The sequence below is a fragment of the Carassius auratus genome, chromosome 1 (assembly GCF_003368295.1).
Source record: "Carassius auratus strain Wakin chromosome 1, ASM336829v1, whole genome shotgun sequence".
NCBI lineage: Eukaryota > Metazoa > Chordata > Actinopteri > Cypriniformes > Cyprinidae > Carassius > Carassius auratus.
Genome location: NC_039243.1, coordinates 12,258,842 through 12,285,316, shown reverse-complemented (window position 1 = coordinate 12,285,316; position 26,475 = coordinate 12,258,842). Strand labels below are relative to the sequence as shown.

The 26,475-nt window shown below is 37.2% G+C and overlaps 1 protein-coding gene across 3 annotated transcripts in view; it reads right to left on the bottom strand.

Annotated features, from left to right (window-relative positions):
• LOC113064030 (serine/threonine-protein kinase N1-like) overlaps positions 1 to 22,933 on the bottom strand; it is a 38,132-nt gene extending 15,199 nt beyond the window's left edge. The window contains exon 1 of one of the 3 annotated variants that reach the window (XM_026234751.1): positions 22,240 to 22,933. In XM_026234751.1, coding sequence (XP_026090536.1) covers positions 22,240 to 22,260 — 21 coding nt within the window. In that variant the 5' untranslated portion in view covers positions 22,261 to 22,933. Of the gene's footprint in view, positions 1 to 1,328; positions 1,536 to 5,346; positions 5,634 to 22,239 lie in introns of those variants that run through there. The other 2 variants (XM_026234665.1, XM_026234582.1) reach the window with 2 other exon arrangements.
• Positions 22,934 to 26,475: the final 3,542 nt, after the last annotated feature.

Here is a 26,475-nt window from a genome sequence, read left to right as displayed (position 1 = left end):
CCACATTGTGGCTTATCTGGCCAAGAAGTGCCCACAGTAAAAAACCATATGACCAACAAGTACAATGCTGTTGGGCAAATTTATAATCTATGAGATTCTGAAAAATAAATATAAAAAATAACAATGCAGCCATTTTTAATACGTAGATTTTGTGGTCAAATATGGCTAGTTTATGTGAACGAATTATGAATTACTTCACCTACATCACTTGGAAAACAAAATTTGTCATATAAAAATGTGCTCTAGGATAAACTCTTTGCATACTGCTAAATTGTAGTGTCAAACTGTTCTGGTGGGCTGACTCCTGGAAATTGCGCAGAAGTCAGATTGGAGCTTGTGATATTTGAAAAACTTTTGCAATCTACACCAGCTTTATCCTTTGTCGACACCATTTTTTATCTCTAATGTTATTCTTAAAATACACTCAGCATCTATGGCCCAAAACACAAGTGCCCATAAACAAGCGAAATCACTCCACTTCAAATTACGTATATATTAGATTCACACAGCTCTGAAACCAACTAACTACACATAAACGGTGGATTCCAGACATTTGGGGTCATTTTCTCTATTGTTTTCCATCCTGCCGACTTCCACTTTGGGATACTACTCATTGCTTCCGAAGACATCGGCTTCTACTGGTTTAACAAATGAAAACCCAAAGCATTTGAAATAAGTCAGTTTTATTTAATTATGCTCCAGAAGCTTTTGCAGGGGAAAAAAATTTTATGTTTAAATTTAGAGAAATTAGAGGGATAATATAAACTCTTAGACAAAAGAGCTTTTTGAAAGCAACTGCCATTGATTACAAATGAATGCAAACAGTCTGAAGAAGTTTACTTCAATGAAGGAAAAAAATCAATACTGGGAAATATATCAGATGCAGCAGGGACAGGATGGATCATATTCTAAGAACATTTTACTTTATGTAAAAATGTAAAGATACACAACAACGGCTTGCCAAAACTTCAAAAGAACACTGAATAATTAGTTACACACTAAAACCACTTTATAAAACCTCAAACAGATGTTTTACAGGTTACACAAGTTTGCACATTAGTACCACACTAAACAATCGAGAACAGTAAGCCAACACATTTTTACACAATTATTCCATATTTAACGCTGTTTTACCATCTACCAATCATAATTTGTGAAACCGAATACAACGGTGAGAATAATCTCCAACTGATTTGCTATAGAAACCCTCTTTATTACACAACCTATGAGAAACACATCCAACTGGGTAAAAATAAAAAAAATAAAAACGCTCTTCGTCTGTTAAAATTATTTTGACAACCAACAATCCTGACAATCATAGAAGTCACCTGTATGTCAAGATATTCCCAGTGATCCCATTCACCAGACCAACACATTCTCCTCTCTCCGGCAATGAGACTTATATCCAGTAGCATAGAAACAGAGTGATGAAGGAAAAGAGAGCGAAAGAGATGAGGGAAGGGAAAGCTGTGGTGGAGGGTCACCCTCCCTTTGCAGGATATCCGGTTAAACCTCTGCATGGTCTCTTCCTGTTTTCTGCGAGTCTTGGCTTTACTAGATGACACCAGTATGGGAAATAAGGCTATTGTTTCGGTGTAATGTATCTTTCTCAAGTAATATTTAGCTTACAATGTGCAGGCATTGTCAATTTATCAGTTTATAATAACTACTCGGCAGTTTAATGGTTTATGGAAATATTCATTCAGCTTGACATACGACTTCTAAGAATCTGAGGCAGGAAGGACCTTCAAAAACAATTGAGAGGAACATGGAGAAAAGCATTAGAACATGTGTGTGAGAGAGTGAGATAGCGATATATCAAGATAAACTAAGTAGTGGTGGGTGGGCAGAATAACCGGACGTACACGACTGTTCTAAAATTTGCAGTCGGGAAATTTTTTTTTAATGCTAATGAAAAAACTCTCTCATTCCCACCAAGAATAAAAATTTAATACAGTAATACTGTAAAATATTATTACAATTTAAAATAACTGTTTCAATATTTATATATATTTTAGTGTAATTTATCCTGAGCCGAATTTTCAGCATCATTATTCCAGTCTTCAGTTTCACTTCCTGTGTGCGCTCAAAGATGGGGAGGAAGATAGACAAGTGAGGTATATTTTAGGCATAATAAATGGTCAGATGCACACAAAAATACCAAAATTTACTCACTGCTTGGTGAGTGTTCACTTAAACACAGTCGGTTTGTGAACGTAAACAGTTCGTAAACGGAAAATAGAACCTCAGTATATTAGATCCATTGTGTCAGATCCTAAAAGTTGGAAACTGAAAAACAGCCAGTCAAAATCTTCCAAACGAGGTGCATACACCAAAAAGATTTCCAAAAGGTAAAACATATGTAAAAAGTCATATGCACATGCCACCAGAATTCATATGCAAAATGCATATGAGATCTTAAAGTGACAGCAGCCTAATAAACCTGCTGCTGTCTGTCTTATTTAATGTTAATCAAACAACAAAAGAAAAGACAAAATCACTCACTGCTCTTAATTGAATATCTTTTATAGCTTTAATACAACAATCAACGTCAAATTCATATTGTGTTGCATTTTCTTCAATTCCTTCAATAATTCTTACCTGAATATACTACTGTTAAATACTAACTTGCAAAATAGTACAAGTGAGAACCAACATGAAAATGAAACATAATATAACATTTTGTCTAAAAAAGGAACCAACGATGATCAAACAAAAGGGTCTAAACTGTAGTAGCTGTATTATGATGGTATAGTTGAATATATCACACATGTTGTATGACATCAACCTAATAAATTATGACAGGAATATTTACCCAAATTGTTAGTTTGAAATCAAAGTGCTTAGTGAAGTCTGATGCATTCAGCTATTGTGAAAATGAAACTCACAAACAGGTCACATACAGCCAAATGAATCCAACAGTTGCGAATTTGAATTTCAAATCAGTTTTAGTCCTCTAAAAAGAGTTTGTAGTTTTTTTCCACATCAGACACCCTGAAGAACAGCAAACGTTGTGTCTTTTAGTGTGATTAGATGGCTATCTGACAGAAACAAATGAACACGGAGAGCCTGAGACTGATGCGGATTATTAAAATACACCGTTTCAACATTAGCAGAGATTCAGCCTCAGATAAACTAGCTCTCAATGACTTGACTGTTGCAGTAAAGTTTACCTTGCACAAAAACACGTCATTTACAGTAACAGAAGCAATGTGTGTGTGCGAACGATTTCTGACTCACTGGCATCAAAGCAGCCCTTTACTACAGGACCAACTAACACCAGGCTTTAGTTTAGACAAGTAACAAAACAGTAATGCATGTAAATTAATCTGACTTTATACCAACAGTCAAGAGGTTTGGGGTTGGGAAGATTTTTGTTTCTCTTAAACTCACCAAGTAAAAGTACTGTAATTACTGTGATATATTATTCAAATTAAAAGTTTTCTATTTAAATATATTTTAAAATGTAATTTATTCCTGTTATGGCAAAGTAGAATTTCCACATTATTACTCTATAGTCTTCAGTTTCACATAATCCTTCTGATATGCTTTGGTGCTAAAAAAAATAAAAAATAAAAAAACCTTTATTATAAGACCATTTGTGATGCTTCATATTTTTGTGAAAACTGTGAGCCAATCAGGATTCTTTTCATGAATAGACTGTTCAAAAAACCAGCATTTACTTGAAACAGAAATCTTTGGTAAAACTGTCTTTACTGTCACTTTTGATCTATTTAATTCATCCTTACTGATTACTTAAGTGTTCATTTTGTTCTGTATTTTCTTCATCTGCATTAAAAATGAGGGCTTGTCAGGAATCAGACATAATCTTTGTCCAGGAAGCGTCAATCCTCAGTGGTCTCGCTATAAATAGTACTTTCTTTATGACTAGTGGGTGAAAGAATGTTGCTCATGTTAAGGTCCTAAAACGTCAAATGTGATCATTTGGACCTCAAAGGCCAGTCGCAACAAAACAAAGACAGAGATATATAATAAATAATCACCATATTGGTAATCAGACAAAAAAAAAAATCTGATTGTATTTCAAATTGTGCATGCTCATTCAGAGTAGTACCAGATGACAGCAATAACAACCCTAAAAACTCTTCTGTGGTACTCTTTCTGTGACACAACATCAGAGCTAGTTGCTGTGGTTACAGTGATACGGTTTCAGCAACAATGGTTTAAGCCTACAACCACAACATCCTTTCGATCATTCCACTCGAATGCAAGTCAACACAAACAAGGCCACTTTGGTGGGGCAGCTCACATGCATCAACTCTCACAAAGGACTACAAAACACCTATGAGAAAGTGAGACATATGAAGAGAGATATGAAGAGTGTCAGACAGAGGAAGAGCCAAAACAATGACAGAAAAGCACAAGGGAGAGTCAGAAGAGGAAGGGGGGATGAGAGGAAATGACGTGATGCAACTTGCAAAGATATCAACTGTTAGGGGAGGGAGGGGGGGGGGAGGGAGGGAGGACACGACCCAGAAAGAAAACAAAAGTCAGTCCACATATGAACAACTGAGCTCATAGAAGACAAAAAGAAAGGGGGAAATGGACAGGAAAAAAAAAAAAATTGAAAAGCCAAAGATGTTTTTTTTAAAGTACAAATTGCAAGTAACATATTGCAGCTCTGTTTTTTTATCAATATATTCAAATAGAAATGTAAATAACTTGTAAAAGTAACTTAATTTAATGTAACATAAAGTTCATTCATATTTTACAATGCAATGTAATATAAATATATTTTAAAATAAATGTAAACTTTATTATAGTTATAAACTTACTAATATTTAATTATATATTTTACCATTTTTTTACTTTAAATGATTTACAGTGGCATGTAAAAATTATATTTATTTATATTTATTTTTGAATACAAACATATTTAAATATATTTCAAAATAAAAGTTCATTTTTAAAAGCAACTTGCATGTAAAAACTGATATTTATATTTAATATTATTTATTTTTTAATACAAATAATATTATTGTAAAAATATAATTACATTTACATTTATGCTTTTAGTGGATGCTTTTATCCAAAGCGACTTACAGTGCATTCAGGCTATACATTTTTTTTTTACCATGTTACATGTATATATTGTATATAATACATTTAAAAGAGATTATGGTCACAAAACATTTCTTTAAACAAACTAACTTGTCTATGCACAACAATTTAAATTCTTGCTCAACACATTTCACACTACTGCAGCTATAGTACACTGAATATGAAATAAATTTAAATTATCTGCATTCTAATGTTCTTAAACTTTATTATAGAGAATGCTTTACAAAAACACGCCAAATTTTGGGGTGTCTTTAACAGACCTACCCCTTGTGGTGTATCTGAAGTCTCTGGATGGCTGATGTTGTTGTCGTTGTTGTGCTGCTCTGTGAGGGATGTATGTCTTCCCTCCCCGTTAGCCATGTCACACCTTCTATCTCCCTGCACCTGCCCACCTGGCCATGATAAAGACTGCTAATAAAATCTCCCTCTGGAGCAGCGGTCAGTCCACGCCCCCGCCGAGACCCTCTTTATCAAACCCACTTCACAACATAAACAGCTTCCCCCTCGACTAAAGAAAGGCGAAAAACGGAAGCAATGTGGGGGTGAGCAGCAGGAAGAAGAAAAAAACAAAACAACAGATTAAGACAGTGAGAGTAAGCGTGACTAAACCCCACCCCCTTAAAACAGAACGCAAAGTAATATGTTGCTGACAGGAACTGAGGACACAGGAAGATCCCAAAATATTGATCCCAATGAAGATTTTGTGTCAATTGCTGCATTTTTTTATGAGAACTAATATTTTAATAATCATACGACACTTTACTCAGAATCTAATAAGAAGAGTTGCAAAACAGGGAAATCAATTATGAAAAGAGGAAAACAGAAAACTACAGGATACAGGAAATTCCTGTATTATGTCTAGGGAGAGAAAGGGCATGTAACTCAAAAAAAGAAAAAATTTCAAATGCAGGAGGGTTCAAAGCTTCAAGAGGGGGTTCAGGCCAACTGAGAAGATCATAAGAAAATGGCCTCCCCTCTCTACTAACCCCTTTCCAAATTAAAACAAAACAAAAACTAACTTACAAACAAAGATAAGTCTTCTTGTAGTAGAGATGTCAATAACAGCAGGAGAGTACACAACACTCTTGTAACAAAGTACAATGTAGATAGGGAAAACCTCACAAAGCTGCTTCCATACACACACAATCACACATTCTATGAGGAAAATGCTGCTTTGTACTACATTCACACCATGTCGTTATTACCGTAACCCCGCGATGACAACACGTGACGTTTAACTTGATGCTGTTCACGTCCTCGGACTAGGGATTATCCATTTCTATAGCAACAGTCGACAAAATGAACAGGTAACCATGTGAGAGAATGTGTCACAGGTGCTGTGGCCGAAACCGCTCCCTATCCACTATATAGTGCACTATATGGGGTGTCAAGCATTTTGTATCGCTGTCCGAATTCTGAGTGAACTACTTTATTCCCTACATTTGTCCACTACTTTTTACCCACAATTCATTCTGATTTTGAGTGTACAACCGATGTACACTCGCTGAAGCACTATTTCCCACAATCCAATGCGGAGTAGCGTCGAGCTGGAAGCGAGAGCGGGAGCGAGCGAGTTTGAATGAGAGATGAAGTTTACATCTTTATTATTTCTGTTTTAACGTTTTTCCTACATTACTTATATTAAAACATGTTATGCAGGGAATAACTCACTTTAATATTTGACTAATTTACTGAGTTGGCATTGTTGTTAACTTACAAAAATGTGGATAATTAAATTTTTTTCGTTAATAACAGGTAGTGTATTCTGATGTAAAATTAACGGTCGCCTGAGGACGCTCTCTCTACAACCATCTTATCTGAGCTCAAAACACTGCTTGAAAGAGTGTCAAGATACTAAAAATAATAAATACATAATTATGAACGTGTTTATGTGTGTTTATTTTTGTTCTCAGTACGTTATTTTTATAGCATTTAATGATTATGAACATAAAAGCATTACAAAAAAATAATTATTATTATATACCTTCGATGAAACCACAAAGCTGACGCAGAGGTAAGTATAACAATATATGTATATGCAATATAAAGTAATTTTGAGTATTATTGCTATTAGTATTATTTTCTAAAATTAGGTACATGTAATGTAAAAGTACATATGGCAATGTTTTTGCAACAGCCACAAGTCTCACGCTCAATGTAGGTTATATGACACTGTCAGAATCCGTTCACTTATTTATTTTTTCACTCCTTCTTGATATAGTGAACTCAACTGCCATACACTATATAGGGATTAGTGAATTAGTGAATGAGTGAGCGATTTCAGACACAGCAAGTGTCTGGTCTGTGTTTCCCTGGGTGTCCACTAGTGGTCTCACTTCCCCATAGTCACCCCACTGCAGGTAGTACATTTGCCACAAAGCCTTGTCCCTTCATCACTGTTAATTGCGCACATGTTAACTCCACTCAGCTGTCTCCACTTTCATTGTTTTCACCTGTCTATATAAACCGGTCTGTTCCTATCTGTTTCATGGAATCCTTGTTTTCCGTCACCTGCCCTTCATGTTCCCCTGTGGTTTTTCGTGTTTCTTGTTTTTGGGCTGCTTTCCTTGTTATTGACCTCTAGCCTGTTTTTGGATTTTGGATTACCCCATTAAAACACTGCAATTCAATCTCTCGTTTCCTGTGTGCATTCGTTAAAGAAGGACTCCATCATTTGACATGATGTTAGAGCCGATGCCAAACCTCTTCAACCTCCATAGGAACTAGAGACGCTGAAGGGCTGTTCTCACTATGGTCTCTGAGTGTAGGCTCCAGGAAAGATCCTAAGAGATGTGAATGCCAAGGAACTTGCAGCTCTTAACTGTCTGTACTATCTCTCCATTCATGTGAATGGGAACATGACTCTCTCTCTGTGACTTCCTGTAGTCCACGATCATCTCCATGGTCTTGCTGACGTTTAGAGAGAGATTAGAGAGAGTGCCTTAACCTCATCTCTGTATAATGTCTCATCACCATTAGTGATGAGTCCTAGGATAGTTGTACAGTCAGCAAATTTGAGGATGATTTTGGAGCTATGCTTCGCAGAGCAGTCGTAAGTGAACAGGGAGTACAAGAGAGGACTGAGTACACATCCCTGTGGGACACCAGTGCTGAGTGTGAGTGAGGAGTATGTGTTTGCCAATCCTAACCACCTGTGGTCTGCCGGTCAGGAAGTCCAGGACCCAGTTGCATAAGTGAATGTTAAGATCCAGATCTTTCAGTTTGGCTATAAGTTTGGTAGGAATGATGGTGTTAAATGCAGAGCTTTAGTCAACGAACAGCATCCGCACATAGGTGTCTCTTCCTTCCTTGTGTTCCAGGGCAGTAAATGGCTATTGCAATGGCGTCATCAGTGGATCTATTTGAGCGGTTAGCAAATTGGAATGGGTCCAATGTGTCAGGTAGAGACGTATTCGGGTATTTTTTTTTCTTTTTGGAACAGGGATAATGGTGGTTTGCTTGAAGCGTGTGGGGATCACTGTTAGTGTCAAGGAGAGGTTAAAGATGATGGTGAAGACATCTGCTAACAGGACAGTGCAGGCCCTCAGGGCACGTCCATCTGGACCTGGAGCTTTCCAGCCGTTGACTCTCTTGAAGGCCTTACTCACTTTAAGTATGGTTAGAACCAAAGGACAGGTGTCAAGGTCAGCAGGGATTTTCACAGCAGGAAATGTGTTGCCTATCTCAAAGCAAGCATAGAATGTATTGAGCTCATCCGGTAATGAGGTAGACAAAGGCCCAACACTGCTTTTGCTTCCTTTGTAGTCAGTGATATAGCGCAAACTGCTCCACATGCATTGGGGGTCAGAGCCATGATATTCTGACTCCACTCTGTTCCTAAAGTCTCTTTTGACTGATTTAATGGTTCTTTGAAAGTCATACCTAGACTTCTTGTAAGCAGTTAGATCCCCAGAGTTGAAGGCAACTGTTCATGCTCCTAATCTGGCACGCACCTCACCATTGACCCATGGTTTCCGGTTTGTAAATGACTTAACATTAATGGATGGGACAACGTCCTCTGTGCATTTGTTACCATAGCATATCACAGAAACTGTGTATTCATGTATGTTGTCTCCTGCTGCATCTTGAAACATCTGCCAGTCTTTGGATTCAAAGCAGTCCTGCAGTGTGGAGATGGCACTTTCACTCCATTTGTGAACCGTTTTAGAAACTGTTTTTTTCTGTTTGAGGCATTGTCTGTAGGCTGGTAACAGCATTATGCTAATGTGGTCAACCTTGCCAAATGCTGGTCGGGGGAGGAGTTTGTAACTGTCCTTTAGTGTTGAATAGCAGTGATCCAATGTCTGATCACCTTGTGTGGGGAAATCTATGTGCTGGTAGAATAGGTAAAACTTTCCTGATGTTCACCCTGTTAAAATCCCCAACAGCGATGAAAGCAGCCTCAGGATGAGCAATTTCTAATCCATTTATGGTGTTGTACAGTGAGTGTTAATCATAAAGCACATGCCTCCACCTATGCTCTTACCAGAGTTTATCGATGTGTCATGACGAAAAACAGGAATCCAGGCGGTGTGATGGCCTTATCGGGTACTTCTGAGTGTAACCACGTCTCACAGAAAGCCAGAACGCAGCAGTTACGAATGTCCCACTGGTATGTGATTCTCGCATTAGGTACGTCAAGTTTGTTATCTGGAGACTGTATGTTGGCTAACAAGATGGTAGGAAGAGGCTGTAGATGCTGAAGCTGGAGTTGCGAGGCGGAATTGTTTCCGAACCGAAGTTTAAATTAGATCAGATGTCCAGTAGTGTTTGTCGACCATACAAAATAACACGAAAAACAGCAAAGTTTAGACAGAGCGTTCGTAAGTGATGCCATCATAGCGGCACACCAGAAGTGATGTTATGAAAAGGTGCAAGATGTTATGAAAAGGTGGAAGATAATGAACAAATGCAAGGTCACTTTTACATCATATGCAGTCTAGTAAAGGTCAAATAACACTGTTTAGGTCTTTACACACAGTGCTTAACCCCAGGTTATTGTGGTTGTAAATGCCTTTTAACATTTAATAGTGAGGCTAGCACTGCTTTTTACCTTGGGTTACGAAACCCTTGCTCGGGAGCATGGTTAGCACTGTATTTGTGAGGTTAACTCCACATTACAGTGTCAAACTTGTACAGTATGTAATTATGTGATGTTAGAAAGTTACGACAAGATACTTAGCAACCGACAGCCAACTGTGTGCCTCATATTCACACACTCCATTCACAGAAACATGAAGAGACTGTTACATTGTTACCTTTATAGACCGAAATGTCCATTCGGGAAAAACACATTAGTCAGGCAATATATGAGGTTGAACAATGCTAGAGCCTTCATGTAAACAGGTCATGTGCTGCATTCATCCAATCAATGACACTGACACCGCAAATATGGAAAATGAACATTCACCCAGGGTTTAGTAACGTACAGTGTGAAACGGTAGCATATGAAAACCAAGGATTAGCCTAATTGTTATCCCTGGGTAAAGCATGAGCAGTGTGAAACTTGAGGCAAGAACCAGGATTCCTTTTAGCTGGGGTTTATAATGACCCAGTGTTAACTGTTAAGCGTAAAAAGCCCTTTTGTGTGTCCTAAACCATAATACACATGATTGATGTTCATATTCATTGGATTGTTGCAACAATAAATGGTTGAGCACTGTGCCAGCAACATCATGGTCAAAGGTTCAATTCCAAGGGAACGTGTACTGATGAAATGAATCAAAGCCTAAGTAGCATACAACTGACAAATAAATCATAGCATACATTATGGATAATTTGGGATATTTGTTATTACCCATAATCCCCAAATTCAATGTGCGGCGGTTCTAAGAGGACTGGCACAGCAGGAAGACTTGATCATTCCTGTCTCCTTATATTCACTATGCATTTAAGTAAGACGAGCACATCGTTTAACAGAAGAGTAGAGATTTGTTGGGAAAAGAAATCCCAGCTGTTGAATACAGGTTGCACTGCCATGCTTGAACACCAGGGGGCTGTTTGTTGTTTGAACAGAATTGTAAAATGAAACGAGATTAAAAGAGTCTGCTTGACATCAGTTTGCAGAAGAGACCTTTGCTCACGTTACTTTGGCAGACTTTTTGCTTTAATAATAACAGACTTTGAAATCCAGATGAATTATATTATGTAAGAGATAAAAAGGTTAAAACATATTAGCAAGGAATAAAATGTCAGGAAATGTAGAGCTCACTGTAAACAATCCATTCAGTTTCGCTTTAGATCTGGTCAAAGATATCATTCTGTTACTTTTAAATGTTATATTAATAAATGCATCTTCAGAGCATGTCTAAAAGCCCTGGGTTTAATGAAGATTTAATGGCATGATGTAGCCAACATAAACATAACCTTGAACACAGTATGTGTGAGGCGAGAAGGTTGTTTAAGGTGTGTGCACATCATTTCTGACTTGCTCTAAACAGCTTCCAAATAAATACACACTAAATCAATAATAGAAACATGCCTATCCTGTTTGCGAACTCTGTTATGCAAATACTTGTACTTACTTCCCATACACCATTTACATATGCATTTTGCAGATCCTTTCATCAAAAGCAACTTAATGTGTATATAAAATGTACATATTATTAGTTAGTGTTTTCCCTAGAAACAGAACCAGTGATCATGAGAGATGCTTGATGCTTTATAATCAACAAAGCTGTCACTGCCAGTATACACCGACGCTTCTTTTGGAATGCATATGATGTTTTTTCAACACTTTTCCTCATAAGAAAGCACATATGTGTCATGAATAAACATTTATGATAGTGGAAGGACAGGCATAAAACCATGCACTTGAAATAAGTCACCAAGACAACCCTAATATGAGCTCTTTTTTTCTCTCTATCAGCCCAAACTATAACCGAGCAGTGCTCATTGTCAGGTTAGGAGTACTCAAACACACACACACATACACACACACACACACACACACACACACAGAGGGTGCTCTATTCAGCTGCTGTGGCTCATGAGAATGCCAGAAATTCTGAGCTCAGTCAAAGCCCTGAGGCCAAATGACTGTCCTTCCTTCTGTCTCGTTCTCTCTGTCTGCCCAGTCAGGAGCTCTGGATTCATTTATCCCCATTTCATCTGTAGCTTGAACATTTGAACAATTTTAATAATTAAAGATGACAATGAACATTAGAGAGAGAGAGAAATAAAAAAAATCAGTATGCAAGATAGACAGAGAAACCCAGAAAAGATAAAGAAGATAAAAGGGGAAATTTGAGGGAAAATTATATATATTTGATTATATGACTTGCAATGATTTAGTAGTGAAATCACTCCTTTCTTACAATCTACTGCAAGCTTGAATTGAGATGCCGCCATCAATTCAACAACTGATAGATAGAACCAAGTTTTTCCATTTTCAATAATAGTTGTTTTTACTCAAAGTATGTTACAATATAGAGAAAAGATCTGTCACTAACTCCTTTTTTTATCACGACTTTGAGGAAGTCCTGTATAATTCACTGACCCCGATCTTTTTTTAAAGAGGCATTTACATAAGACACATTCTCCCAATCAAAAACAGGTCAGAGTGTAACCACATAGACTTTAAATATAATTTGTAAAATATTACTATTCTGGAATAAAACTAACATGCTATAAAAATGTGAAAAAATTCTAGGTAAACTAGTTGACCTCAGCGTCACATCATAATAAAATCTGAGAGGAAAATGGAAGATACACATAACATATATATATATATATATATATATATATATATATATATATATATATATATATATATATATATATATATATATAAAACTGTAAACTGAAGAGAAATTTTCACGCGTTAACAATATGATCTGATAGACGTTTTGCATGTGTGTGTGTGTGTGTGTGTGTGTGTGTGTGTGTGTGTCTGCGCGCATGTAGAAGCAAAGAGTTCCGGCTTAGGATGTCACTGTGCGTTTTGTCATGGGTTTTCAGTGTGTTCATTATGAGAGGAAATGAAAAGTGTGTGTGTGAGTGCAGACTGAGTTCAGATGAATAGTTTCATTGTGGCAATGTCAGGAAAAAGCCTTCTTAAAATCTCTATTGTACTCACTCAAACTCTCAGACTGAGATATAATTGTTCCTTTGTGGATTACCCTTTTATTATCTTACAACTGTATTTGAAATATCATTTTAAATAACTAGATAATAGCTTCCTAAACTGATATCTTGCAGTCAATATATGAGCCCAAAGTTAACTGCCAGAGACTGCCATTTGAGAGGCTTTTATTTAAAAAAAAATAATGTGAAGGAAGTGAGAGAAACTGTAGTGTCCAGGAAGTGGGTGTGAGATCAAGGGCGTCCTGACCACATCGGGTCTCCCTGGACTGCAACAGTAAGATCTGAGGGATGATCAGTCCAGGGTTAATGGGTGAGAGGTGGCCCTGTTCTGCTGTACACAATTCAGAGGACAGTTTTTTTTCTCTGCAGCACCACATATTAAAATGAATAATGAGATAAAGAATAGTGATACCATTACTTATTAATCCAGCTATTTCCAATAGCTGTTGGAAAAACGGGGTATAGTTTAGTATATGTATTATGTAATATTTCAGATTATTGTTCAACATGTTCTTAAGTCCTGTAAGAAAAAGTTTTTAAGGAGAGTTCACCCAAAAATAATAATCTTCATGTTGTTCAAAACCTGCCACATTTAAGACAATTTGAAGAAATTGATTTAAATTATATGGACACAAAAAGGTCATACTGGTTTGGAACAGCACGAAGAGGAGTCCAGGTTTACAGAAACGGTGAAAACTTGCACCAGGAGTCTCTTATCATCTGTTCTGAGCAGTGTTCCTTACACCGCTTCTCTTGGCTGGGCTCCTATCATGAGCCAATATGTGGGCTAACTTGATGATGATGGAACTGAGGCAGTTTCTTTTTTTAGAGAGAGGGACTCTCTTCTATCGCAGTTACACAACCCATTTGGCTTGGCTCAGACAACAACTAACTGAGACTTGTTATAGCACTTATGTCATTGCTCTTTTGTTGTTTTGATCACTTCTATTGTCCTCATTTTGTAAGTTGTAAACTTTTCTGAAGACAATCTGTAAAAAATAAAAAAAGATACATTTATATAAAAAGACCCGAGCTGCATTTTGATTTTGAAACATGCAGTGCTCATGGTTATTCAACAAAGTCAAAACATTTTGGAAAATCTATTTGTAGCGGTCCATGTTGATATTGTGATACAAATAAATCAATATATGGAAAACCCTGAGAGTCATACAGTAAGTACCATACAGAGTTAATTATATTAATGCGTGTATGAGTGCTTTTGACACGCTGATCACACATTGTATCTATGCACAGACATTGCGTACATTCATGTTGTTTCCACACACATTCATGATAATGTTTTGATTTGTCAGGTGTATGTTGCTGTGTTTAGTTAATGAGGATCCGTTACTGTAGTAGATATATGCAGTCAGCAGGCAGTTGGTTTAAAATAAACAAAATAAACATCTGACACAACATGGTCTATTCTTAATTTTCTTGAAGTATGATTAATTGCGATCAGAAAAAGGTTATGATTAATTAGATTAAAAATTGTAATCTATAATTTGATTTTAGGTAAATTATTTTTATTATAGGTAATTATTATTATTCAATGTTTTGCTGGTATGACAGGGGTGAAAATGTATCATCCATACAGGCCTACACAACCCCATATTTTGCATTATTTAAAAAGAAAACATTCTTTATGACAAAGGAATATTTTAGCTGCTTCCTGTTTTGAAGGCATTTAATATAGATGTACACAACTGCTCTTGGAATTACTGAGAGAAAAAAAAATAATAAAAAAAAACACCCCCCCCCCCAACATATACTTGGGGGGGGGGGGCAGTTGAATGACTGATGTATATGAATTACTGTAAAAGTTTATTTCTATCTTTTTTACTGCAAATTTTCAAATTCTAAGATCTTAGCCACTGTTGATAAATTATTACAACTAGATTTCCCCTAATTAATGGACTGAGCTTAGCTTTGTTCCTGTTCTACAACCCTCCTGTGAGAAGGTATACTGTGACATCACTAATCATAGTTGCTATGGCATCAGTTTTCCTGGAAACCCGTGTGCAAACACCTGTCTGTGACCACTCCCAATGTCTCACATCTGTGACTTATAACAAGGTGCAATCAAGCCGTCAGAGCTGATCAGATCAATCTCAATGTGTGCATGTCAGAAAAATGTCTAAAAGTAACCAGGAAGAGGAATAAACATATTTGAACTGCACTGAATGTTAATAATGTATTTGCATAAAGCACAAGACTTCCTTGTGCAAACCAACTAATCCTATTGGTGAAAAAAGAATATGATCAGCAAAACAAAGATATATGTCTCTGTTATTGTACTGCAATTGATCTCTCTTATTATTTCTATGCAGCATTTGTGTAAATTAGTAAATCGATCAATTTCTTCCTGGAGTGGATTATTTATGGCTGTGGTTTATCACTTTTTTTAAAGGTTATCTTAAATAGGATGAATGATGGAATTGTAGAAAGATTGTATCATTATGTAGACTAAATAGTCTGTAAAATACTAGACCCACCCAGAGTCAAGGGACTGGGCTGAGACTTACTGACCTGGAGAAGTTTTCTCTTTCTCAAACACACACACACACACACACACACGGTCATGTACACAAACACAGCAAGGGGTATGAACATCCTGCTTTCTAAACTGACAGTCAAAAAAGAATCTAAGCTTTTCCTTCACATATTACTAACAAGCATTTTCAAAAACGTTGCTGCTCAGTTTGCACTACACATTCAAATAGAAAATCTGTGGTCTTGACAGGTATGGTAAATTACTTTCATAAGGAACAGGAACAGAAAATGACGCATAAATAACTGAACTACTGTACTTTACAAAGCTACAGAAGGTCTCCTGGGAATGGCAACCACCTAAATGTAACCTGGTTGTTAAATAAGACATTCTCCTGCACACTCAACTGTGAATGAGTGTAATATGCTTCTCAACTGAGGTGTGACTTCAGTTGGAAGGTATTTCTCCTCACCTAATATATAAACAAATATTTGCATAAACTGCTTGTGTAACAGTTACAAAATCTATTAACAGGCTTGTTATCGTATAATGATCAGTTTTACATATGATATGTCTGGGATAATTAGTGTTCACTGTGTAGGTCTAATGTGCTAAATAGACTGGGGTCAACAACGGATGGCCTGATGACCCGTGGTGAGTTTTAGGACGGAACGGTTACTTGTTCTATTGTGCCAATGCAGCTTGTCAATGCGGCTTACATTCATTGATCATATGCCGTTTATGACTTGCACACATTTGTTTCTGTCATATACTGAATTTTGTTGTTGTACATTCTCATTTAAATATGTCTCCAAAGTACTGGTATCTTGCTGGATAAAATATAAAAGGTTTTGTTGAAATTGTGAGAATGACTTGGAATTGTCTTGCAAGCATAAGTTCCTAGCTGCCACAGAGTTACACTATAGCTCTATAATTTTCAGCTATTATTACACATTAAATACCTAATAAATTATTTGTTGTTTTCTATTTTTAAATAAAAAAAGATATTTCCTTTGGTCACATTTATATTAGTAATATATTATAGGATTATTAACAAGAATTTTACTTGAAACATTAATACATTATTATATATAGAATATATAACATATTCAATGATCATATCGTTACGGTGAGGACTATGGGATAAAAATAATCATTTAAAAAAAGAAAAATAATTGAGCCTAATGAAAATATTTGAAGGGCAAGAACAAATCTGAAGTACTGACCCAAATGAATCAATTGAAAAATCCTAAGCCTCGTAGTGATCCATCAATCAAACACAACTTAATTCGCTTCATTTACTTCTAATCATAAACAAAAACACAACCATGTGACACAAACAATCATCCCTGCATTAACAGAATGATTCAGTAACCTAGAATGATGATCTTTTGTCATGGACATAAAACAGAAAAAAAACTCTAAATTCACACTCACACTAGGCACGGTTGCCATGAACCGGGCCCAAGTACGATTGTCCCCCCTCCCCACTCCCCCTCCGGCCTGCACCATAGACTGTAAAAAAATATGGACGTAGTGTCCGTGACGTCACCCATAGACTCCTCAATAGCGGTTTTGAAGCGTAAAGTGTGCAGAGCGGACCGTCGCCATCTTGGAAGCGCATCACCGCGCCACTCTCCCGGATAATCGAAAATGGGCAAAAAGGCGGGAGCTGATTGCTGAAGCCACGCCCACCTAGATCGACTGCATTATCAGCAGCGGCATTCCACCTGTCACTCAAGTGGCCACGCCCTTAATTATGAAGAACTTTAAGGCTTAATATAATTTAAACGGATGAGTTATAAAAAAAAATTCACCCCCCCTCACAGTTGTCATGAAGGGCAAAATTAGCAATATAGACCAAAATCATTTTTTGAACCAGGCTGTAAACATGTTTTTTTCTGCTGTAAAGTTGGGCATTTTAACATGGGGAGTCTATGGGACTGACTCTCTTCTGCAGCCAGCCTCAAGCGGCCAGTCGATGAATTGCAGTTTAAGTCACTTCCTCGGCCTGCACTCACATATAGGGTTTCAGCATTCGTGCCGGAGCATGCTTACATCATTATGGTGCAACGGTTTTGGGATAAACAAGAAGAGTGGCACTCTCTGAACACAATGGAGTCCATCGCTCTGTTTTCTTTGTGGATAATTTTGTGTCGTTTGGTCCACAGCCCTCTCACAGCCTGTTGTTAAACAGATGTTTCGCCTTAGTGGCGCGAAAATTTTCACGTAATCGTGCTGCTCGTATGAGGATGTTTGCAAGGTACCAGCTGAAGTGCAGCAAGGACTTTGCAGTTTTGAGTTTTTATGCGTTTTGCACCTTTGCAATAGACCAAAGCGACCCTTTCCCTGCCATGTTGGTTTTGGAGCGTCGCAAAACCATGACGCAACGCGTCCTTTTCCGTGCTCCAGCACGGTTAGCGCTCACACTGCATGCGAACCGCGCCCGAGTCCAACTGAACCGTGCCCTCGCCCACCTCTTCCAAGCGGGCCAGGGCCGGCTAATCGAGCCGCGCCCGGACACGGTTCGGAGCACTCACACTAGTCAAACGAACCGCGCTTTGGTGGTCAAACACACTCGGGCACGGTTCAAACTGGCTAGTGTGAGTACACCCTAAGAGAGCCGGAGGTGTGATGGAGAGCTGGCCCGTATGATAAAGGGAGAGACAGACAGAGAGGGGAATTTTGGAGTGAAGGAGGGGGAGAAGCAGAGCAGCTGGTGTTTCACAAAGAGGAAGGGGGGAAGAGAGAGAGGTAGAAGCCGAGAGAGAGATTACAACCACTACTACACCCTGCGGATCAGTTTACAACACTCTAACTGTTGCATGCTCTCGCAGACAAAGAGCAACAGGGCAATGTGGATGGGAAGGGAGGATATGTCTTTCTGCAGAGTATGCTCGCTTTTACAGCATTAAATATTCATCGCTTTGGGATGTAATAACAGGATGGCTTCCAAATAAATGATTTCAATGGGCGAGTCAAACTAAAATTCCTGCATTGAACAAGGAAACCGTGGTTTTTAAGTGCTTTATAAAAATCAGAGATTAACTGACAATGAAACTTTAACATAAAAGATAAAGTTTGATAATACACATTAGAGACATTTCTTCCTGAATAACAAATCAAGCAATTAACCTACAATGAACAATAAGATCAATAGAAGGAAAGAGATAGAGAGCATTTTTACAGAGTACTTTACATCAAGATCAATGTATGGAGAACTAGCCCATGGCATTTCAATAATGGAAGCTTGGTTTTAGTAATGGAACTGTTGTGCAAGCTGCTCTAAAGCTACAGAACACTGGATAATGAGCAGAACTCATCATGGCAACAGAACTGATGATGTCACAGAGGGGAGGAGCTGCAACAGAACGAGGATATGGAACACATGGCCAGAGTTTGCCTTTATGAGGTCATGAGAAAATGCAGCTGTTTTACACTTGGGGAAAAAATGGGGGAGGGAAGCGATCAAGTTTCTTAACCTCCCGTCAGAGTATTAAACAAGCTGTTGATCAGCTTAAAGGCAGGAATACATTGATGCACTCTTCACTGGAGATAGTGGAAGAGCAGCGATGCACTGATGTACAAGTCAGCCCAATCCGAGGCTTAAACAATGACTTAAAGCTGCCCCAGGAGGTCAACACAAACATGACAGCAGAAAGTCATCAGCACACACACTACCAGGGGTCAGTAAATAGGGTGAGGGTGTGGCAGAAGAGCACAACATGAAGCCCTCCTGATCCCCTCCAAAACTGCACCATCAGCCAAACACACCACAGCCAGATCAGATCTCAGCAATAACTTTTCTGGCCAACAGAAAAGCACACAAGATCCTGACAAGTATGCTCTTGGCAGGCTCATCTTTGAGCATCCTCACCAAATCAAATCCACTAAAAAAAGTATTTCTTACCACTCTAAAAACAAAAATGGTCTAAAGAAAATACATACATATGTATATTTTCTTTTATAATTTTTTGCTAAAAGGTTTTTGGGGAACCCAGAATTATTCTTTTATGGCACTGCTCCAAAAACTCATTTTTTGAATCTTTATTTGCAAAAAAATAAATAAATACTGGAGTTATTTGGGTTTTAAAGAAGAACCCAATAAGCATACAATTAGTTCACAAAGCCTTGTTATTAGTTGGATTTGTTTGATTTGGTTCACAAAACTAATCCAAAAGATTTGCTTGTGAATCAAACTGATCCAGATCTCAGGCTTAACTTAGTAACTTAACACAAACAGAACTTACCAGAAGGAAGGATATACATTTATGGGGAAAAAAAACTTAAATGCAATAACATTAGGTTGAAAAAAAGATAAACAATTTCCATTTCTGAACTAACTTCTCCTTCAACTAGAAGTGTTAATTACACTAAAACTGCTTACTAGATAAAATGAACTGCCAACTTCCTTCGACACAAAATGAAGCCAAATAAGTAGACTGTGTACCTAAATCTATAAAGCCACATAAGTGCATCAATTTGCTGATGGCATGTACTGACAAAAACAATATGCAATTGTGTTAAAAGCCATTGAAGTAAAGACAGGACAGGAAACTGGGAATTGGTAAACTCTTCAAACCCCATTAAGCTGGCCTAATGCGTAGAGGGCTGTGGGTGTGGGAACATACTTAATAAAACACACAGAAACACAACAGGACATCTGAGTTCACAGGGATAAGGGCTTTGCAGAACATTTTAGCCTAGCACAAAAAATTAAGTTCTTTCAGCTCCATCTGTGAACTAGCGAAGAGGCTGTGAGATGCATTGGTGTACAGAATCTCCTGCTGTAAGAATAAGAAAGATCATTGCATCAATGAATTTGAAACTTGATTGTGCTCTAAACAAACCAAAAATATTATGCTCATAATGTGAACCCGATTTGCAAGTTAACGAGCTCGCTGACAGATTGGGCTGTGATCTGGGGGAAATCAGCAGGTGATCAGCACTCTGCAATCTTTTATGTGTTTAACTACACAACGACGCATCAAAGATACCTCGCAGATGCCAAAGCAATATCTTACATGCTAAATGTCTGGACCGGTCAACATCATGTGGTGTTCAACTTCCCTTCAACTTCTTGCATGTGTTTTCATGACAATATATGGTTTGGGCACCGTGTAGAGTCATAGTTGTTCTCAGCCCTGTTGCAGATCATCTACGTAGGGTCTCGTAATTGTGAACACCACAACGACTTCAAGACAGACAGCAAGTCATGTACTCCAAACAGCACAACAATCTGTCTACATTTTAAGTTGTGTAGTGTGAACTAGGCTTTAGTTGCTGACATAATCACATTCACATTTCTGATGACTGTTGCTGCTTACTCATATGTGTGGACAGGAGTGTGAGTGTGTGTGAGGCTATCTCCACATTGTTGATTGGAACGGTGTAGGAAACACTTCATTAGAATCTGTGTATGACTGCCACTTTGTTTGTGTTTTCAATGCCGCCTGCAAGTATTTGGTCACTTCGGTCACATTCAGCAATATCAACTTGTACATCTTCAAATATACAGAGAAGGTCTGATCTGGTAAAAACACTGGTGGCTAGTATCATCGGGTCAGTTTCAGTAGATTATTAAAATAATAAAAAAATAATAATAATAAAAAAGTATTTGATTAAGGTTCTCCCTATAGTGTCAGTTTGAAAATCTACCATTTTGCAAATTGTCAATTATTTTTTTATTCAAATTATCTTGTTATAAACCTGTATGAATTACTTTCTTCTGTGGAACATAAAAGAAGATATTTTGAGAAATGTCAATGATGCCCAATAGTGTTTATTTACCAAACATTCTTTTGTGTTCCGTAGAAGAAAGTCAGTCAGGTTTGGAATAATATGAAAATTCCCTTTAAAGCTTAAAGTAAAAACTGCAAATTATTCATTTTTACTGCAATAAATTTACTGTATATAATACTCAATTCATAAAATAAATAAAAAATCATTTACCATACATAGTCCAGTTAATGGTGCTATTTATACATTACAGCTTTTTATCATGGGTGTGTTTTAAACTGCTTATGGTATTTTCCCAAAGAATCTATCCATGTTACATACCACAAGTGTGCTGGCTTATATTTAATTGACAATAAATAAACAGACAAACCTGTTCTTTAAACACGTTATAAAAGTCATAAAATGAGGGAAGGTTAGGCCTAAACTTTGTCGTCATTTTATTTATGTTTCAGTTCAGTAAGATTTCATACCAACAATTTTCTGGCAAACCACCATGATGAGTGTTAAGAGAAAACATAAATATTGGGGTTTAACACAGAACAGGTCTAAAACAACTCAAGCTTTTTTAAGCTCAACAGGGAAATTGCGTACATTTAGTGTACATATCAAACACTTTGGCTGCGTTTAATCACCAAAAATGTCCCTGTGAACCATAATGGAGAAGAAATGACCTCTCAGATGAAGGGTGATGGGAGACTCCAGCAGGGCTTGTTAAAGAAAAGTGAATGCATCTGTTGGGTCTTAAAAGCAACTCTATTGTCTGTCTCCTAAATAAACAAAATACGTGGGAGGTTTTAGGAACTAACTAGCAAGGTTTGTTCCGTAACCAGCACTCAACTTACTTGGATGGAGTCATTTGCCATTGTTGTATCCGTATTGTCGTTTGTGTCAGGACAGCCAAATTGTCGTTCCCGCTCTTCTTAAATTCTCAGAAATCGACGACAATGATATTCTATTCTTCTGTCGGCTCTCAATGCAACAGTTTTAGATCCAGCAGCGCTTGAAAAGCTTATCAAAGCTCTGTGCATGTAATAAATGTTTTTGCATCACTGTCAGAAAAGATGCAGTTTGTCATCTGGACATAACCTAAGCTATTATACGCTTTCCTTCAATTCATAATAAAACCACTGCATGTAAAACAGGACATAAAAGCATTAGCAATGTTCATTCAAACTATCCATCATTCACAGCTCGCAGGAAATTCGCGTGTATTTTTCCATGATCGCGTCCTGGAATGGTTCTTCTGGTGGAGCTCGATACCACACTGGGCAGGGTAACTGGTCAAAAGAGTTCAGCTTTCCTTCTTAATTCATCACCCGAAAAAGCAAACGCCTATATTCAGCTCAACAGCCGTCTCATCATCAACCGAGGCTCGAGGAGTCCACATTCACAGCCGGTGAATAATACAACAACCCGCTCCTCTGTAAAAGATACTGTCGCCGCTCGCCTCTGTGTGACTCCGCCAGTGATGATGATTGCTCGCGCGGGAGGATCGTTTACTATCCCCGGGCGCGAGCGCTGTGGACGCAGCCTGTATGCCGGCTGCGCGCTCCTGCGGGTCACGTGACCACAAGCAAACGAATTTGGTTTCATCAGTGTCTCGTGGCAGACATCATTTAAAACTGTTGATACGCACTGCAAAATATATGTGGTTAACAAATGTGTTTTTAACCCTCTGGTGCTCCTTATTTGGGAGTCACACTTCTGATCTTCATTGTCAATCGTGACCAGACACCTAAAATGTAACTTTTTTTAAATAAATGAAATATATTTTTGTTCAAATAATATTTTTTATTTTTTATTTTGAGATACTTTCATGGCATTATTTAATATTTATGCAATAATTATGTGTGTGTGTGTGTGTGTATTATATTTCTTTTCAGTGAATGCAGAATTTCATGTTAAAATAGAGTCAATCCATTTTAAATCCAATTTCTGAACCCAGTTAGAGGAATCAGGTAGGAGTAAAATAAGAAAAACCTCTGTAATTCCATGGTTTAACCCATAGATTGCCATATACATATAGCTCTATATAAAAGGCTTTTTTATTAAGTTGTGGGTTGTATTGTTTGGATATACATTTAGATAATTCACAAAGACATCTCAAAGGTTGTCTTTTTTTTTTTTTTGAAATTTTTATTTGAAGCATCAGTTTTTGAATAATTATTACTACAGTCAAACCTGAACAGAGAGAAGCATATCAATTCATTTGAGTGTGTATATTTGTGTGTGTGTGTGTGTGTGTGTTTGAGTGTTTGTGTCTGTTTTGCACTCTTGATATTTTAGAGTGTAGTCCACTTTTTTTTACTGCTTTATAGTTGAATTATTGCTTTTATTTTATATATTTGGTGTGTTAAAGTCACACCAGTTCATAGGTGTGTGTATGCATGTGTGTGTGAGTGGATGTGTTGGTTTTGCACTGTTGATGTTTTAGAGTTTCACCCTGTAACTGCTGTGCACTTTTTTCTGTATTGTGTCAGATTTGTAGATTGTACTCACAAAAGTTGTTAAAATATTTATGTTTTTGTCGATTAATTTCCTGTCTGTAATTTTTGAAGGACGACCACAAGTGTGAATATTTTGTTGAACGACCACTTAGTCTGGTTCGTACCTTTCTGATGAATCTGTGACTTTTAAATAATCAAAACAGATTTTTTTTTTCATCCAAAAGTGACCGAAGGGCACCAGAGGATTAAAATAAAATGTTACCTTAAGCATTTAAAAGTATTTAAATTCAGCTTATACCAAATTTACTAAAAACTATATTGTAAATATCTTAAATTTGATACTATTGTCATTGTGTGTGACCATCCTTAACTTTCTCTTTAAGGGGTCATCGAATGCTACATGCACTTTTACAAATTGTTTGAACTGAAATGTGGGTTGGCAGTGTGTGTACACAACCAATCTATAATGATAAAAATCCACCCAGTGTTTTTTTGTTTTCGTTTTTTTATATCAACTAAAATCTTTACCCCTTTCTCAAATCAAGCCGATCTCAGATGCCCTTCTGTGTGATGTCACACAGACAGGCCACTCCCATGTTAGTTTGATTGACAGTAGTGTTTCAGCACAGAGTGGACTGGTGTCTTACCTTAGACCCACCCTGAGTCAGCTGTCATCAGTCTGTCATTGTTTCACCTCTGGAGCAGATGTAGACAAGAATGTCTCCCAAGCTACTGAGGTGTTCTCTTGGTAGATGTAATAATGAACATAGCAGTTGTCATTTATTCCTGACGTCTGAGCCGATGAAGTCGTGGTAGATAAGGTCAGACATGTGTCACATTGCTCACATCTGATTTGTCCAATTTCAGTTTGAGATCTTACCTAGAACATAATCTGCCCTGGAGCAGATTAGCTGTGGAGTTTAAGTTACTATGGCATTCTGCTAAAAGCCAAGGTACCTAAAACCCAGGATTGGTGCAAACTATTCTGAAATTTACACCTGGCTAGCTAATTCGGCTTCATGATACAGGCCCCAGGCTTCATAGTAATGCAAAATTTGACAATGTTGTTGAATTTTTTATAAAGTACATTAATTAATTATTGAAACAATTTAAAAAATTCATATTTTCATATTATTAATAACATGGTTAAACAATACAAATCTTGAGAGGGTTGCAACAGTACGAACACGCTGGCTATTGGCTCCATGGAGGAATACAAGTTACAAGTTGACCGGAGTAGTACATCCTATCATTGCATTCAGACCTCATGAAATGATTGGATGAACATTTTATGAAAATTTTATATATATATATATATATATATAGGCAGTGAAGAGACTTTCGGTATAACAAAAATTTTTACATACTCTACCTTTACTCTTATTGGTCGACCTGTTTTCGTGGTCCGAGCAGGATCAGAATAGGAAATACAAATATGGTCATAACGAGTGACCTTCCAACGGTTGAGGAAACCCAAATATGGTCATGGCAGGTCTACCTACAAAGGACGAGGAAATGCAAATATGGTTATATAATCAAGTCTACTCAACCAAGACAGTTTGCCACATTTAACCTTATTTATTAAGTTATTACAAAGTCAGCAATTAGCCGTCAAAGTTTGTGAAATTGCAGGTACGACATATTAAAAAAAAAAAAAAAAAAAAGCATAATAAGGTTAATCTTGCTTGTCTCTTTAGTAATGCTGTCACGTGTACCACACGTGTTTACAGGCGATTATCCATTGTGTTTGCAAAGATAGTCGTCATTACTTTAAAATGTATTTTCGCAACAACAAAAAAAATCTCTTTTAGAGTTTATTATTTCGCTGTTTAATGCTGGATTGATTAAGTCATGGCTAACAAAGAGCATGGGTGGTTAAAGTTTTCACTATACGAAAAAAAAATGAAGCAGCCCAGTCTCTGACAGAAGTAGGAACGAGTTCACAGACTTTTGAAGGTTAGGATGAAGGAAAATTAATTATTCCCCGAACCCCACACCCTAATACACAAAATAGTGCTGTTGTTCACAGAAGTCAGTGCAATGGCGCCCTCGTTCGATTTTCTCAGTAGAAGGTGCAGGAAATTTTTAATCCTGTCAGGATAAGAGAATGATGGATGAAAAAATCTCTCCACATAATATACACACACAGGTGAAAAACTGATTTATTCTGCACATCTAACACCGCACTGTAGGTGAACACGAACTGCAGGAACCCACATATTTACTGTGTTTGTATCCCATCACAGCTTTAGCAATTTTCTCAGCAACTGTGTTCTTGTCTGAAACAGCTGGTGTTGCTGCAGAATCTGATCCACTGAGCTACAAACCAGTCATAGAAGCAGGGATTTTCCCATTTCTTTGTAAAAAAAGAAAACATTTTTTTTATTTATTATTCATAATAAATTTGTATTATTAGTTAATAACACAGCATTAAAAAAGGCCTAATATTACCTAATTTTGGTTCTGCTGAAACTTTGTATCACAAACAGATTTTTCTTTTCTTTTTTTTTTTTATATTGTAACAGCTATGTATATCTGCTATCAGTTTTAATGTAATTAACAAAAAATAAATAAAATCAGGCAAAAAAAAAAAAAAAAGTATTCAAAATGTGTAGTGTAATTTACAATTTG